The sequence below is a fragment of the Pan troglodytes genome, chromosome 13 (genome assembly GCF_028858775.2).
Source record: "Pan troglodytes isolate AG18354 chromosome 13, NHGRI_mPanTro3-v2.0_pri, whole genome shotgun sequence".
NCBI lineage: Eukaryota > Metazoa > Chordata > Mammalia > Primates > Hominidae > Pan > Pan troglodytes.
The window spans coordinates 121,432,102-121,445,890 of record NC_072411.2 but is presented as its reverse complement, the minus strand read 5'-3'; the positions used below and the strand labels follow the sequence as shown (position 1 = coordinate 121,445,890).

At 53.2% G+C, this 13,789-nt stretch overlaps 2 protein-coding genes across 6 annotated transcripts; one reads left to right on the top strand and one right to left on the bottom strand.

Moving 5' to 3' along the window:
* Nucleotides 1-1,130: 1,130 nt before the first annotated feature.
* RETREG2 (reticulophagy regulator family member 2) lies at nt 1,131-6,266 on the bottom strand. 2 transcript variants are annotated; one of them, XM_516104.6, is made up of 9 exons: nt 5,986-6,266; nt 5,591-5,697; nt 4,853-4,883; nt 4,371-4,506; nt 3,863-3,947; nt 3,413-3,556; nt 3,158-3,252; nt 2,846-2,981; nt 1,131-2,607 (listed from the first exon to the last, which is right to left on the bottom strand). In XM_516104.6, the coding sequence occupies exons 1-9, from the start codon at nt 6,264-6,266 to the stop codon at nt 1,991-1,993; spliced, it is 1,632 nt and encodes a 543-aa protein (XP_516104.4). In that variant the 3' UTR covers nt 1,131-1,990. The 2 variants fall into 2 exon arrangements, with proteins under 2 accessions (XP_516104.4, XP_063646861.1); XM_063790791.1 differs by having other exon boundaries at nt 4,371-4,418; nt 5,986-6,124.
* A 101-nt stretch (nt 6,267-6,367) lies between these two features.
* CNPPD1 (cyclin Pas1/PHO80 domain containing 1) lies at nt 6,368-12,719 on the top strand. 4 transcript variants are annotated; one of them, XM_009444350.4, is made up of 9 exons: nt 6,368-6,491; nt 7,771-7,858; nt 8,287-8,395; nt 8,947-9,028; nt 9,513-9,633; nt 9,715-9,843; nt 10,413-10,474; nt 11,152-11,269; nt 11,488-12,719. In XM_009444350.4, exons 2-9 carry the CDS (start codon nt 7,790-7,792, stop codon nt 12,028-12,030), a joined length of 1,233 nt encoding a protein of 410 aa, XP_009442625.1. In that variant the 5' UTR covers nt 6,368-6,491; nt 7,771-7,789; the 3' UTR covers nt 12,031-12,719. The 4 variants fall into 4 exon arrangements, with proteins under 4 accessions (XP_009442625.1, XP_009442623.1, XP_001160526.1 ...); XM_009444348.5 differs by having other exon boundaries at nt 6,456-7,514; XM_001160526.6 differs by having other exon boundaries at nt 6,482-6,914.
* Nucleotides 12,720-13,789: the final 1,070 nt, after the last annotated feature.

The following is a 13,789-nucleotide window of genomic DNA, read 5'->3' as shown; positions in this document are numbered from 1 at the left end:
TTGCCTGATTAATTCTATTTTTCCTGAATTGCTTGCTTATTGATTAGAACTGTTTTTCCATTCCCCTCTCAAATCTCTAAGTGATGAAAAGTTCGAGTTCCTTCAGTGGCACAGGACAGGGGCTCAATCAAACCCTAGAATGATTCTCAAATGTGAAGCAAACAGAAAAATTCTTACACACTTAGGAAAGACATGGCATAAAAGTCAACCTCAGAAAGACAGGCAGCATTACCATATGGTACCTCCAGCAGAAAGACAGGTAGCATCGCCATATGGTACCTCCAGCTGAAGGCGGAGGACATGAACTCATAAAGGAGGCCATCTGCTCAGTTCTGGGCTTTTCTTCCCCGAAGAGGAAGGCTTGCCATGTCCACTCTTTGTTAAGCCAAGGCATCAGATTGGTTCTCTATAGTTCCCACATCCTTGTGCATCTTCCTACCTGTGCCCTATTAATGGACAGGGGGCTGTTTGATACATTTGCTGAAGCCAAAACTTCTTGGGTTTGGGTTCTGGCCCCACAATTTACTGGGACCTGTGGCCTTCAGGAAACTTAACCTGTCTATAAAATGAAGTTAGTAACAGTATATATCTGAGCTGTGAGCAAAAATCTTAACACATATAAATCACTCAGAGCAGAGCCAAGCACATACAATGGACTCAGTAACTGTTAAGATACTATTTCTTCAGTGTTCCTTGGCTCCAACTCACTTCTAACACAGGTAAAGGTCCTCTATTGCTTGTTTGGCTTCCCCAGTAAAGATAAATCCAGGCTGAGTGAGTTGTTAGCATGTAGATGGGTGAAGACTTCTTAAGACAGCAGTGTTAAGGTTGTAGGCCACATGGTAAAACACAATTTTTATGGTCCCGAATTTCTACCGATTGGGAAGACAAAGCAATTTCCTCCTGCATACACTTTATTCACACATGCTAAATCTCACTAAACAGATCACACTGTCAAGGAAGATGGCTAAGGAGAAGCTAGGGTTGTCAAGGTAATCCTTGCTTCGGCCCTGGTTTGCAACAAGGTAATAAACAGCCAGAACAGACTGGAGTGAAGCAGGTTAAGGGTGAGGAGAGAACACAGTGCAGTGCAGGGTGTGGAAGGCAGCTCACAGTCAGGGAGGCAGCAGTTCTAGCCAATCAACACTTTATTTTTCAAGTCAACACCTGCACAGATGTTAGTGTCCACTTCCTGACCCTAGTAGGGGGTCCCACTACACTTGGATCACCCAGAGGAGCAGTAAGGAAGCTCCTAATCTCAAGAGAGAGCACATGCTCACCAACTCCAGTGCTGGCGCCATGCACTGCGGGATCCCTGCTCTCCTGCATCATGAAAGGCCGGGCTGAATGGGGCAAGGATGCAGTGAAGGTTACACAGACTACAGTGACCTAAGAGTGTAACTACTGGCCTGACCCACTGCCCCAGGTTTACTCTTTACTTCCCAGACCAGGAGCCTCCCTAAAGCTTGGCCAGTGCCCACAGGATACGAGGAGCTGGCAAAGGATGGGGTTGAGCTGCTAAGGACAGGACACAGCAGGGAAATAAAGCAGAAAGGAACACAAGACAAGAGAAAAATTATAAAGTGCCTCAACTAAACAACCAAGTGGGACATGAGGGCAGAGCAGCACAGGTCCCTGAGGATAGGAGAAAAAAAGGGCCAGACCACCAGGGCTTGGGGCATAGTGGAATGAGAATAGAGATGAGGCAGGGAGGCAAGCGCAGGCTGTGGGAAGGACTTCCCTAGCCCTGTTCACATCCACTAACCCAAATGGAAAATTATTTACAAATTTAAAACCAATCCTAGGCACAGGTACTGCACCATGCCCAGGACAGCAGGCAGGCAGGCAGGCAGAGGGTGGAATAGCTACCATCCGACAGCCAGCTTCCCCACACACTGCCCCACCCCAGAGTGGTAGGCAAAGGAGGAAACAGCAACACTCCTAGCCAGGAAGCCCTACTGTGCCTGCAGCTCCTTCCCCAATGGCTGGCTCATGGCTCTGCCACGGCCTGAGCTTCTTGGTCTGACTGTACCAGAGAATGGATGTCGGGCCCCAGGGGTGGAGCATCAGGGGGTTTTGGCGGTGTCTCTGGCTCCAAGCCCAGCTCTGCATTCAGCTGCTCCAGCTCCCCCTGATCCAGCAACTCAAAGGCCTCAGTGGTGAGTGCCTCTTCTTCCTCAGGGGCAGGCAGGGGCTGGGGTGAGTCCTGGGGAACAGGTGGGAGAATGGAAGGGGAGGGGGCTGGGTCACTTCCAACAAGGCAAAGTGGAGGTGACAGGGTGCCGGGCAGAGCAGTGAGGCCACCACTCACTGTCTTGGGGCTCAGTGTCTCCACTGGTCCTCCAGGGGAGCATTTCACTCCATCTGGGGGGGACCCTGCCCCATTGAAGTGCGTGTTCACAAAGTGGAGGGGGGATGAGAGCCGCAACAAGGTTTCCTTAGCTGCCACATCTTCTTCCTCTTCCTCCGAGTCCAGGGCTTGCCTTGACAGAGCTTGAGGACGGCCTAGTAGGTCTTCGGGAGGGGCCAGCTCTCCCTCCTCTCCCTCCCCTAGGTCCCTGTTTAGGGTCTCCTCTGGTTCACTTGGCAGGCTCTGCTGGTCCAAATCTGTGCAGAGAACAAAGAATTAAGAATGGGCCTGCTGCTGCTCTGATTAGCCACAACAGACAATGAGTTCAAGGATGAGAACTCAAGACATGGAAAGCTGGGCCAAGCCTTAGGTGTTAAGGTCTTTTAGGAGCTGAGTAGAATTAGAGAGTGAGTGGGCCAGAGAGCACAGTAAGTACCCATGGTAGGGAACACAAAGATTGTGGCGGGGAGCAGGGCAGCAAAGGGCTCCCCATACCCTCGGAGACATCAGTCAGCTGCGGAGTTGTGGCCCGGGATACGGAGAAGCCACCACTCTCCAAGATAGAAGCCTCCTCATCTGACAGCTCTGAGTCTGTAATGGCCAAGGCCAATGCTGTTTTCTTCACATCCACCTGGCAGGAGAACCAGGATGAACACGACATGTGAGGGGATAAGAGAAACAATTTATCAGGAGCATCCCCTCTCCCAAAACCTCTGGCTTCCACCTCCTTTGGAGGTGGCAGCTCCAAAGCAGAAAGATTTTTCCTCTGGCTTTCTATTTGACACCCCCGCTTTCCCTGGACCTCACCACTGGGGAGAAGCCAGCCAGCTCTGCCTCGCTTTCACTCTCTGTCTCTGCCAGTGGCTCATCACCTCCTGGGGGTGCATTCTTCCCCTGACGCTCTAGAAAAGCAAGAGTAGTAGAGCAATGACCAAGCATGAATGATGGGAGGGGAGACAAACACAGTTAAAGAACTGAAGATCTCAATTCTAGGGCATCTCATGAACCCCAAGCCAAGGCCCTCCCGCTCTTTCACCCTCCTGGATTAGGGCAGCCCCTTACTCCTCTTGTCGTGTTTGTGATGCAGGGCATTGGCTTCTGCCTTCATGCTGTAGTCCAGCTGCATGAGCAGGGGCTCCAGGCGAGTGTACATCCTCTGGATCAGCTCATGATAAACCACCAGGGGCCACAGCAGGATACTCAACACTATGGGTTAAGAACGTGAACTAAGAGCTCCCTACGCCAATTTCCTAAGAGCTCCCATTCAACTGGTCCCTAAACTGAAGTGCTGAAGGTAGGCAAGGTCCTTTCCCAAGGCTGTGCCAACCTCTTCTTGCCACATCCACTGCCCTCCTCCCCAGGTAAGTCTTCCACAGTTACTAATACTAAAGCATCCCTGGAGATCTCCACAAATCAGAAACTGAGCAGAGAGAGCATAGTCTTCCCTCTGGGTCAGTCCAGGAAAGAAGAAAGAAGAGGGCTTTAAATAGGGCAGGAACAGACCCTACTCACAGACAATGTAGGAAATCATAATCCCTGGAACATAGTGTCCCAACACAGCCAACACAGCACAGCCAGAGCAGACTCGAACGCAGAACTGCAGAGAAGAGCAAAGTCTTAGAACATCACGCTGAGATATGTGCCCCGCTCAGCTGGGTAAGAAACTACTGCTCAGCTGGTAGAAGGATGGGTATGTACTCAAGGAATGGGGTGGTCCAGTTTGGTTAAGAGGATGCTCAAGACCACCAATTCAGGAAGCTGGCAATACATAATGCCCACCACCTGTAATTCACACTGGTCTGCCTTGGCAGGAGAAAGTGTCAGGCTATCAAAAGCTTATTTCCTGAGGTGAGACTGCCTCCTGCACCAGGGATTAGCTGTGAATGTTGCCTCAAGAAGGCGCCCAGGCCTCTTCTTTCAGGGTCTCCAAGCGGGGAGTTTATATCACTCCACTCCCATACCCCGCCACCTCTATTCCCCTTCAGTGTAGTGAACTGTTGTATGATGTAGGGGAGGTTACCTGAGCTGGATTCTGCCTCTTGTACTGCAGCAGCTCCTGCAGGTGAATCTGGAAGGTGAGCCAGCTCTCAGCCAGGTATCTGCACAACTCAGGCACACTCAGCAGGTGCGGCCGGGCGCCTGACCCCGCACCCTCACTGGGGAGACATGACATGACCCCTGGAGGCCTCAGATACCAGCTTCCTAGACACTTAAATCCCTCTGAGAATGCCAAAGATATCTTTAGCCTAAAAAAGCAAATGACCCCACCTCTCAAAAGGAGGCTGTCCTGGTCTTAGAAGCAAAGCCAGGAGGACCCAACCCTCTGCCCCAAAAGGAGCAGGCACGCAAACACCTACACAGGAGCCTAGGACCATGAAAAACCCATGGCTTGTTACCAGTTCATTCACAATGCTGGGGCACTGCCCTGCTCCATGGTGACACTGGCACCAGCAAGCAGGACAGGATGTGGGCATTTGTCTTCAAGAGGTGGCCTGTACTCACCTGTCAGAGTGTGGCTCCTCTGGGGATGATGCTAGAGAGAGAGGAGGGGGGCAAATTATTGAGTGGTAGGGGCCCTGGGAGACACTCCCCAAGGCAGAAATAGTTGTCCCTCCTCTGCAGCCCCAGAGCACCTTCTTCAGATGTCAATGGGGGAGCTGTTACATGTTTTTGTTTGCGTCTGTCTCCTTCTTTAGACATTACCCTTCTCCAACATAAGAACTAGATTTTACTCATGCTTATCTCCCAAGCAACTCACATACAGCCTGTCACCTACTAAGTAAATTATATGGATAACAAGAAAAACAACACTGACGTTCTATTTATAAGGCTTATATGTGAAGCACTATCATAAGCATAGCATGTGTATTAACTCATTAATCCTCTCCTCACCTCTCTATGAAGTAAGTTCTATCATCTGTGTTTTACAGATAAGGAAATTGAGACAAACAGAAATTGAGCTACTTTTACAAGGTCACAGCAATGGTAAGTGGCAGAACAGAGAATGGAACCCAGGTAATATGGCTGCAGACTTCACCATCTTAACCACTGCATCTACAGTAGTATTAGTTTGGGAAGGGGGCAATTCTCATTTTAGGGAATTCCGTACAAAAAGGAAGTGGGCCATGCCTGGGAGGCAGGTGGCCTGCTGTACGTTCCCCTCGCCACTTAACCCCACCCAGCGGAATCAGGCACCAAGCAAGTACCCAATGGGTGCTTACTGAATGAAGAAACACTCACCTGAAACGTCAGGGAGAAAGCGAGGCTGCCAGAGATCCAGCAGAAAATAGGCCAAAAGTGAGACGCTGAGTAGGAAGAAGGGCCGGAGGGACGAGGAAGACAGCAACCTTAGGGAGAGACAGGCACCTCAGCAGTGAGTGGGTGAGACAGGCTCATGCATCCATCTCAGAAGGTGGAAAGGCGCCTACTGATGGGGTAATGGCACCTCCAGGCCTAACTCGCGACTCACGACTCAGAGATAGAAAAAAACGGGCAATTCAAGCGGATGTCAGCCTGCAAAAACTGGGGATGGGTCATGCCCCCAGGCCAAGTGATAACCCAGAAAGGGGAATGGTGCTCTCGACCCCTCCCTGCCCCGCTCATCCCGGCCCCGCCCCCTCCTCCGCGGCCGTTACCAGAAGAGGCCGTTGAGCGCGGCCGCCGTGACCAGGCTGTGCAGCGGCTTCTCCCACACCAGCAACCGCTGCGCCGCCGCCAGCACCGCCTCCCAGCCGCGGAGCCGCAGCCACAGCGTCGTGGCCAGGCGTCCCACCGCCTCGGCCGCGGCCGCCTCCTCCTCTGCCTCACTGGTGGCCTCACTCATGCCTAGGCTCAGACCCAGACCCAGGCCCAGGCTCAGGCCCATCCCCGGCCCCCCGCCCGCGCCGGTGTTACCCCCGCCACCGCCGCTCGCCATAGCCCCGCCGCAGCCGCCGCCCGAGCCCGCGAGGAGCCAGGGCTGCGCGGCCGCCGCCGGGGGCGCGTCAGGCGGAAGGGGGCGCCGCGGAGGACAGCAGAGGCTGCGGACGAGCGTCACGTGACTGCGGAGCGCTGAGCCCGTCACGTGACGCGGCCTAACCGCCCGGATAGGGCGGCCCGCGCATGCGCGCCGGCGGCTGCCGCTGACCCTGCGCCTACACAGGTTCGTTTTCTGGTTGACGAAGTACCCCGGGTTCCAAGTCCGGGTCTAGGTCCAGGCAGTCGAGCCCGTTTTCTTATCCCACAGTAGGCAGGGCGGCTAGGGAGTGTGGTGCTGCCCCGGTATCCCCGTGTGGGGCAGGAAGTGGGCTTCCAGATTCCCAGTATCGCCGGTAGGGTCTGCTTCTGCTCGCTCGGGAAGGGCGTTGGCCGTCCCATTACTCAACCAACCCTCAACGCACTGGTCCTCCCAGTTCCCTCCCCTCAGTGGGTAAACAAACACACATCAGCGCTTGACTCGACAGACTCGAAAACAACATCTACTCAGAAAAGTTGTTTCTTTCCTATCTCCTTAAACTTTCCCACTTCCACATATCGGAGCTTCTTCCCACCTCGGCCTATTCAAGCATGAGATCGGAGGCGGGAGGTGGGTTTCAAAACAAAACCTTGGGTAGATGGAGTTTACTTTTGGGTGGACGTGTTGACACGTTTTGAGGCATTACATTCGCTTAAGATCACAGAATTTCCTCAGTAGCCTTAGGTTTAAAAGTTCAAATTACAGTAAAAAAAAACCCCTGAGTTTCTCTTCCTTTTCATAGTTCACCCACTGCTAAATTTCCTGTGTGTCCTTTCAGACGCTTTTCGTATGCATTGCTGAGTATGTATAATATCTCTCCTAAAAAGCAACTGGGAACAACTTCCTGTTGTGCGTTTCGTCTTATTCACATTAACTTCTCCATTGCTACGCCTGGCTTGTTCATCCTCAGTGCGGCGTGGTCCCCCCCCCCCCTACGAATTGTCCCCATTTCTCAGACAGAGGCGCCTGGGGCTTGGCCACGTTCCGTGAGACCAGGAGTTCGAGTCCGGTTCCTGCCCGCGGGTCGGGGCGGGAGGCTGGGCTAGACGGGCGGCAGGAAGTGCCAGGCGCTGACTTGCAGGCGGCACCCCCGCGGCTTGTAAACGCCGGGCGGACGCGGCACAGGCGGCGTACGCGCCTCGCAGCCGCGTCTCCTTTCTACTCCGCGAGGTGAGCGTCGCACGGACGTTTGACACCTCCCTTCCCGGGCCTAGGGCCCCCGCGCGCCGCGCCAAGCCCGGGGCGGAACAGGAAGAGGCGCCCAGTTCAGCCCGGGCCCCGCCTTCCGCAGCCGGGGGGAGGGAGCTGCGAGGGCGAGGGCGAGGAAGGCGGCCCGCCCCGGGGAGGCAGGCGGGCAGGTAGACAGGCGGGCAAGGACAGCTCCGCGAGCCCCCTACAACTCGTTTCCTTCCGTTCACCTTCGCAGGGCGGCGACTGGCGGCGCGATGGAGCTGACCGGGCTCCTGCTGGACGAAGAAGGCACCTTCTCCCTCGCCGGCTTCCAGGACTTCACGGTGAGTGGGGGTCCCGCCCCCTCCCCAGCCTCCCGGCGCGCCCCTCCCGGCCTGAGCGGCGCTGCGAGCTCGCCTGACTGCTGTGCCGGGACTGGGCGGCAGCTGCTCGAGCAGTGCTTCCTTGAGGCCGCGGCTGCTTGGGCCGGGAGGGAGAGCCGCGGAGTATAGGAATGGGCGTAGGGGTGGCCACACGAGGGCCCTTCTCGGAGAACTTCTCCCGGGGAACCCTCGATGGGGGTGGGGGCATTCCTCCCTCTATGGACCAGGCTGCCATTGGCAAGCGATTTACAGAACGCGGGTCTGGGTAAGGCACGGGCCCCCTAGCAGCGAGGCCGGCCTGTCCCCCGCCCCGCCTTCCAGCCCAGAGCCAGGATCTGCATCATACCTTTCCCTGCCCTTCACCCTCCGCTGCCCCTGCCCTGTTTCAGTTCCTCCCAGGACACCAGAAGCTGAGTGCCCGGATCCGAAGGAGGCTCTACTATGGCTGGGACTGGGAAGCCGACTGTAGCCTGGAGGAGCTCTCCAGCCCGGTGGCAGGTTAGGCAGTGTTGTGTGACTGGACAAGTGAGAAGCATGAAAATGGGATTGTCATCAGGCACTAAAATGGCTCGAGGTTTGCCCCGTGGCTGCACTGTCTCTTCATTGCTAGCTTGTTGGTACTTGGTTCAAAAGGGCAGTTTGCATTTCCCATTCTTTTAGCCCAAATGAATAAAAAACATTGCTGCCACATATATCTATACAAATCACTCTTGATTTATATATTGAAAAGTTAATTTTCGAAGGATATCCATCATATGTTCTCCAAGTAAACAAGGCATGTTTATGCCACAGATGAACAGCAGTGACAGACAAATCTGGATAGTTTGACGTGACAGGGCAATAAGCTTTCCTGTTAGAATGAGCTGAAATTCAAACTTGGAATGGGCTTTTTGTCTCAGTGTGCGAGAATTTGATCTCTATTTTGTTACTATGGTCCTGTCCCCAAGTCCTCAGAAAATACAGATCTGGGTCTTCTGCTAGCAGTGGGGACTGGTGTGTTGGGTGTGGGTGCTTGTTTGCTCACTCGGCCTTCCTTCTGTCCCTTGCAGACATTGCTGTCGAACTGCTCCAGAAGGCAGCCCCCAGCCCTATTCGCCGACTCCAGAAGAAATACGTAGCTCATGTGTCCCGGTGAGCCTGGAAATGAGGATAGGATGAGAGTGTTTGGGCCCTAGAGAAAGGGGAATCGTCTTTTCTTTCTTTTCTTTCTTTCTTTCTTTTTTTTTTTTGAGACAGTCTCGCTTTGTCACCCAGGCTGGAGTGCAGTGGCACAATCTCGGCTCACCGCAACCTCCGCCTCCTGGGTTCCAGTGATTCTTGTGCCTCAGCCTCCCCAGTAGCTGGGACTACAGGCACACACCACCGCCCCTGGCTAATTTTTGTATTTTTAGTAAAGACAGGGTTTCACCATGTTGGCCAGGCTGGTGTCAAACTCTTGGTGTCAGTCCACCCACCTTGGTCTTCCAAAGTGCTGGGATTACAGACATGAGCCACCGTGCCCAGCCAGGAATAGTTTTTTTCCGAAGATAAGAGGTAAAGACAGGAACGAGCATCATAAGACTTGCAAGAGCTGAAGGACCCTTGGGTTTAATTAGTGATCCTTTCTACCACCCAGGGAGGCATGCATCTCCCCGTGTGCTATGATGCTGGCTCTGGTGTACATTGAACGGCTCCGGCACCGAAACCCAGACTACCTGCAGCATGTGTCATCCTCTGACTTGTTCCTGATCTCCATGGTAAGACACCCCCTCCCCATCTCCCTAAAGAGCCAAGAGCCTGCTGTGAGCTCTGCTCCACCACTTCTGGTTCCTCTGCAGATGGTGGCCAGTAAGTACCTCTATGATGAAGGGGAGGAGGAGGAGGTCTTCAATGACGAATGGGGAGCTGCTGGGGGTGTGGCCGTGCCCACTCTCAATGCCTTGGAGAGGAGCTTCCTGAGTGCCATGGTGAGCAGCTGTTCTCTCTCTTGCTCAGTTTCCCTGGCCCATCTTTAACCGTCCTTAGTCCTTTGTTCTCTCTCAGTCTTCTGTTCGTTCGTCATTTCTCTTCCTGTCCTCCTCCTGCCTTTGTGTTAGTGTCTTCCTTTCCTATCTCTTCAGTACTAACCAGTTTTTGGAGATTCGTAGAGCAGTGAGGCCAAGAGCGGAATATTTCCTCGCCTCCTCTATTCCTCCAGGGCCCCACAGGGTACACTCTGAGTCAGAGTTTATCCTATTGGGTTCTGAATATTTGTGTCCATACTTTCTCTGCCCCTAGATGTTTAGCTCCCTGTGGACACAGACCATTCTCAGGGTCATTTTCTCCCCTCTTGCTTAGTGGAGAGTATAATGTGAAACCAGGCAGGTGGTGATTCAATGAGTTAATGTGTAAAAACTTTTGAGACAGTATCTGGCACATGGTAAGTGCCAAATATGCATTAGCCATAGGGGCGGTTGCAGTTGCTGCTGTGGCTCTTATTATTAAATGACTGTGGCTCATCCATGTCTGGTTTGATGTCCACTCTCCGTACTCACAGGATTGGCATCTCTACACTGACCCTCGGGAGATCTTTGAGGTGCTGAGCTGGTTGGAGAGCTGGTAGGTTCTAGGAGTTGGGAAGAAGGGCTCGAGGGATTTGGGGGCTGAGGCCTCAGCCATAGGAGCTAGAGATGAGAGTCTGTGTAACTAGGGGAGGGAGGAGACAAGAAAGAGAATTGCCCAGATAGTGGTTCCCAGACCCGTTGTCCTCTTCTTCACCACCTTTGGGAAGGTGAGAAGCAGCTTATTTAAAATACATGTATTGGGTGGGTATGGTAGTTATGTCTATAATCCTAGCACTCTGGGAGGGTGAGGCTGGAGGATTACTTGAGTCCAGGAGTTCGAGACCAGCCTGGGCAATATAGCAGAATGCCTGACCCTACCAGAAAAAAATACTAGCCAGATGCAGTGGTGTACACCCATAATCCCAGCTACTCAGGAGGCTGAGACAAGAGGATCATTTGAGTCCAGGATGTTGAGTCTGCAGTGAGCTATGATTGCACTACTGCAGTTCAGCCTGGGAGACAGCAAGATCCTGTCTTAACAAAATAAATAAATAAAAATAAATAAAATATAGGTCTTGGTCTCACCTTTAGTTTCTAGATCAGCAGATAGCCTAGGAATCTGGGTTTAACAGGCTTCCCAGTGTTTCCTGGTGGGTCCTGAGTGGTATGAGGGTGCCACTGGGCTGGCTACAGGACAGTTGCATACTCTTGTCATTTCTCCACCTCCCCCAGTGTGGCTGAGCAGCAGGGACGGCGGCGAGGCTGGTACACCTACACAGACCTGTGTGTGCTGCTGGAGCAGCCGACCTGGCAGTTGGCCTTGGGCTCCCTCTGCCAGCGGCTGGTAAAGGTGAGGAGGGACTCGGAAGGATAGGGAGCTTGAGCAGGCCAGTGTGTAGGGTGGGATGGTGTGAAGTGATGGCTGAAAAGCTCAGGAGATGGGGTTGGGAATAGATGGGCAGAGTGGGGTGTAAATGGCTATAGAGACCTCCAACTGGAACACAAATTTCTAGAGACAAGGGGTGAATGTGTTAAAGACAGAATCCTTTCTTACCTCCTCTCCTGCAGCTGTCTTGCCTGTTAGCTGTGGCATATGTGAGCAGTGTGGCCCTGGTTGTGGCATCGGTGGCCGTAATACATCAGTCTTTGGGGCTGTCCTGCACCCCTACACCTGGGCCGCCTGACCTTGGACTGACCTCCCGTTGCCTCCTGGAGCCCTGCATACCTTCTGTGCCACAATGCCTACCGTCTCCCGCCAATGTCTCCAGCTGCCTGGAAGGCAGCATGGGGCTGCGGTCACTCTGGGGCAGTCTTCTGGCCTCACTGACTCCTCCACCATTGCCTCCCCCAGACCCCCCTGCCCCTCCCACTCTTCTTCATAACTGCCACCTTTGCCAGAAGCTCCAGAGAGACTCCCCAACCTGCCATGCCTGCCTCCACCCCAACCGTACAGTCCCCACTGCGCTGTCCAGCCCCTGGTACCATACCTATGGCCTGGCTCCCCCCTGGCCTTGGAGCCCGGTGCCCCTTTCACTTCCTCAGCCTCAGCAATGTTCCCTTTTCAGTGTCATGGAGCTGGCTCGCCTCAAGTCTTTCATTTTCCCAGGCTAGGTAGGGCTGCGAGGAATGCATTAAGAGGGTTTGGGAGTTTCTGAGAACCTGGAGGAGCAAAGCTTGATTCAGATCCTGTCTGCCTCGCTGGGTCCTTGGCAGGTCCCCTGTCCTCCTGGGTGGGAGCTTATGGGGTGGTGGGGCAGAAGGACTGAAGGTAATTCACTCCTAGATCTCAGTGGCTGGCTGCTTGGCCAGGACAGTGATGCCGCCAGGGAGAGCTTCCGCTTGGTGACCAGGGACATGTCTCAGATGGACATAGAAGCCCCTCTCTGCCTCCCTGGGATTTTTTAGACTTTTACTTTTGATTTCCCTAGGATGGAAGAGTATAGGTGGGAGATAAGGGAAGTGGGGTGAGAGGAGAAAGGAAATGTTGGCATGGGCCTGTGTGATGTCCCTGAGGCAGAAGAGCCGGGGACTGATGGGGTCAGGTGGGAGCTGCTGGGTGAGGCAGGGAACCCTTTTCACTCCTATTCCTTAGCTTTAGTCTAATGGAGCCAAGGACTGCTGGGACCTTCAACCCTGACCTTTTGTCTTCCAGTCTTCTCTTAGTGCCCTGCTCCTAGGTTTCCCTCTCTTCTGGTTCTTCTCCCAGGTATTCTCTTCCCAGGCCTCTCTGGCCACTGCTTTGTATCAGGGTTTTTCACGCTTTTGTAGAACTGAGGTTTCAATAAACAGTTTCAGTTGCATGGCCTGGACTTTTCCTTCTGCGGCAGCCCTTGAAGATTTTTCCTCCCTGTATCTGCCTTCCAAGCCTCCCTGCTTCCTGATCCTGTCATCTCACAAACTGTTTTCTCAGCCTCATCTCAGGACTTTCCTATCGTTTGATAGGCATAGGCTTCCATTTCCAACTTTGTTCCTGCTCCCAGGACCCTGGGCCCTAGCACTGCTCAACTTGGGATGCCATGGGACACACACGGTGACTGTCCTGTCCCTGAGTTGGCCCTGTCTGTCACTTGTTCTGGGTAAGCACTCTCCTTGTGGATCCCAAAGCACATCTCGTGGAGAGGGGCCAGGCCTTGTAACCAGCAGAGCCTTGTGAGCTCCTGAGGGCAAGCCACGAGGACGCTTCTCTCTCCTGACCTCCTCACTGGTCTAACACATGGTGATGGTCACATGGTGCTTAACAATTCCAAGAACTTGAAGAACTCCAAGGCTGGGTCATCACTGGAGGAAGGAAGACAGTCTGGGCAGCTTGGCTGAGGGTATTTGGGACTGCTGAGGATACTTCACGGAAGAAGTGGTTCTGCCCCCTAGGGGGCATTTTGGAAATTATGGGCTATTTTTTCATTGTCAAAAGGATTCGAGGGGATGGGGTGCTACTGGCATTTCGTCAACCTGGGCGGGATGCTAGACATCATGAAATGCTCAGACCTCCCTTACTGTGAAGAATTCCCAAGACAACTTTTGAATGACCAGCTTTATGTATATGAAAACCCTGTTTATCTGAGCCTAGAACTGTCTTTGCACATGTAAATGTGAAATAGTGTTTGTGCGTTTTGAAAAGACTCAGTTTGCTAGGAATTCATTCCCATGTAAATTAAGACGACTTTGTTTTGCTTGGCACCTTAACCAAGAGTTTGTTTGCCATTTTGGAAAATCGGGTTACCAACATCAGAGTCACCGATAAAGCACCGATATCAGCTGGCATTGCAGCTATTGCAACCACAGCAATTCTCATAGGGTGTGGGATTGGACTACTTCATTGTACTTTATTGTCTTCTGGTTTAGTTGTGCTTAAGCCCTCACGTAATGAAAT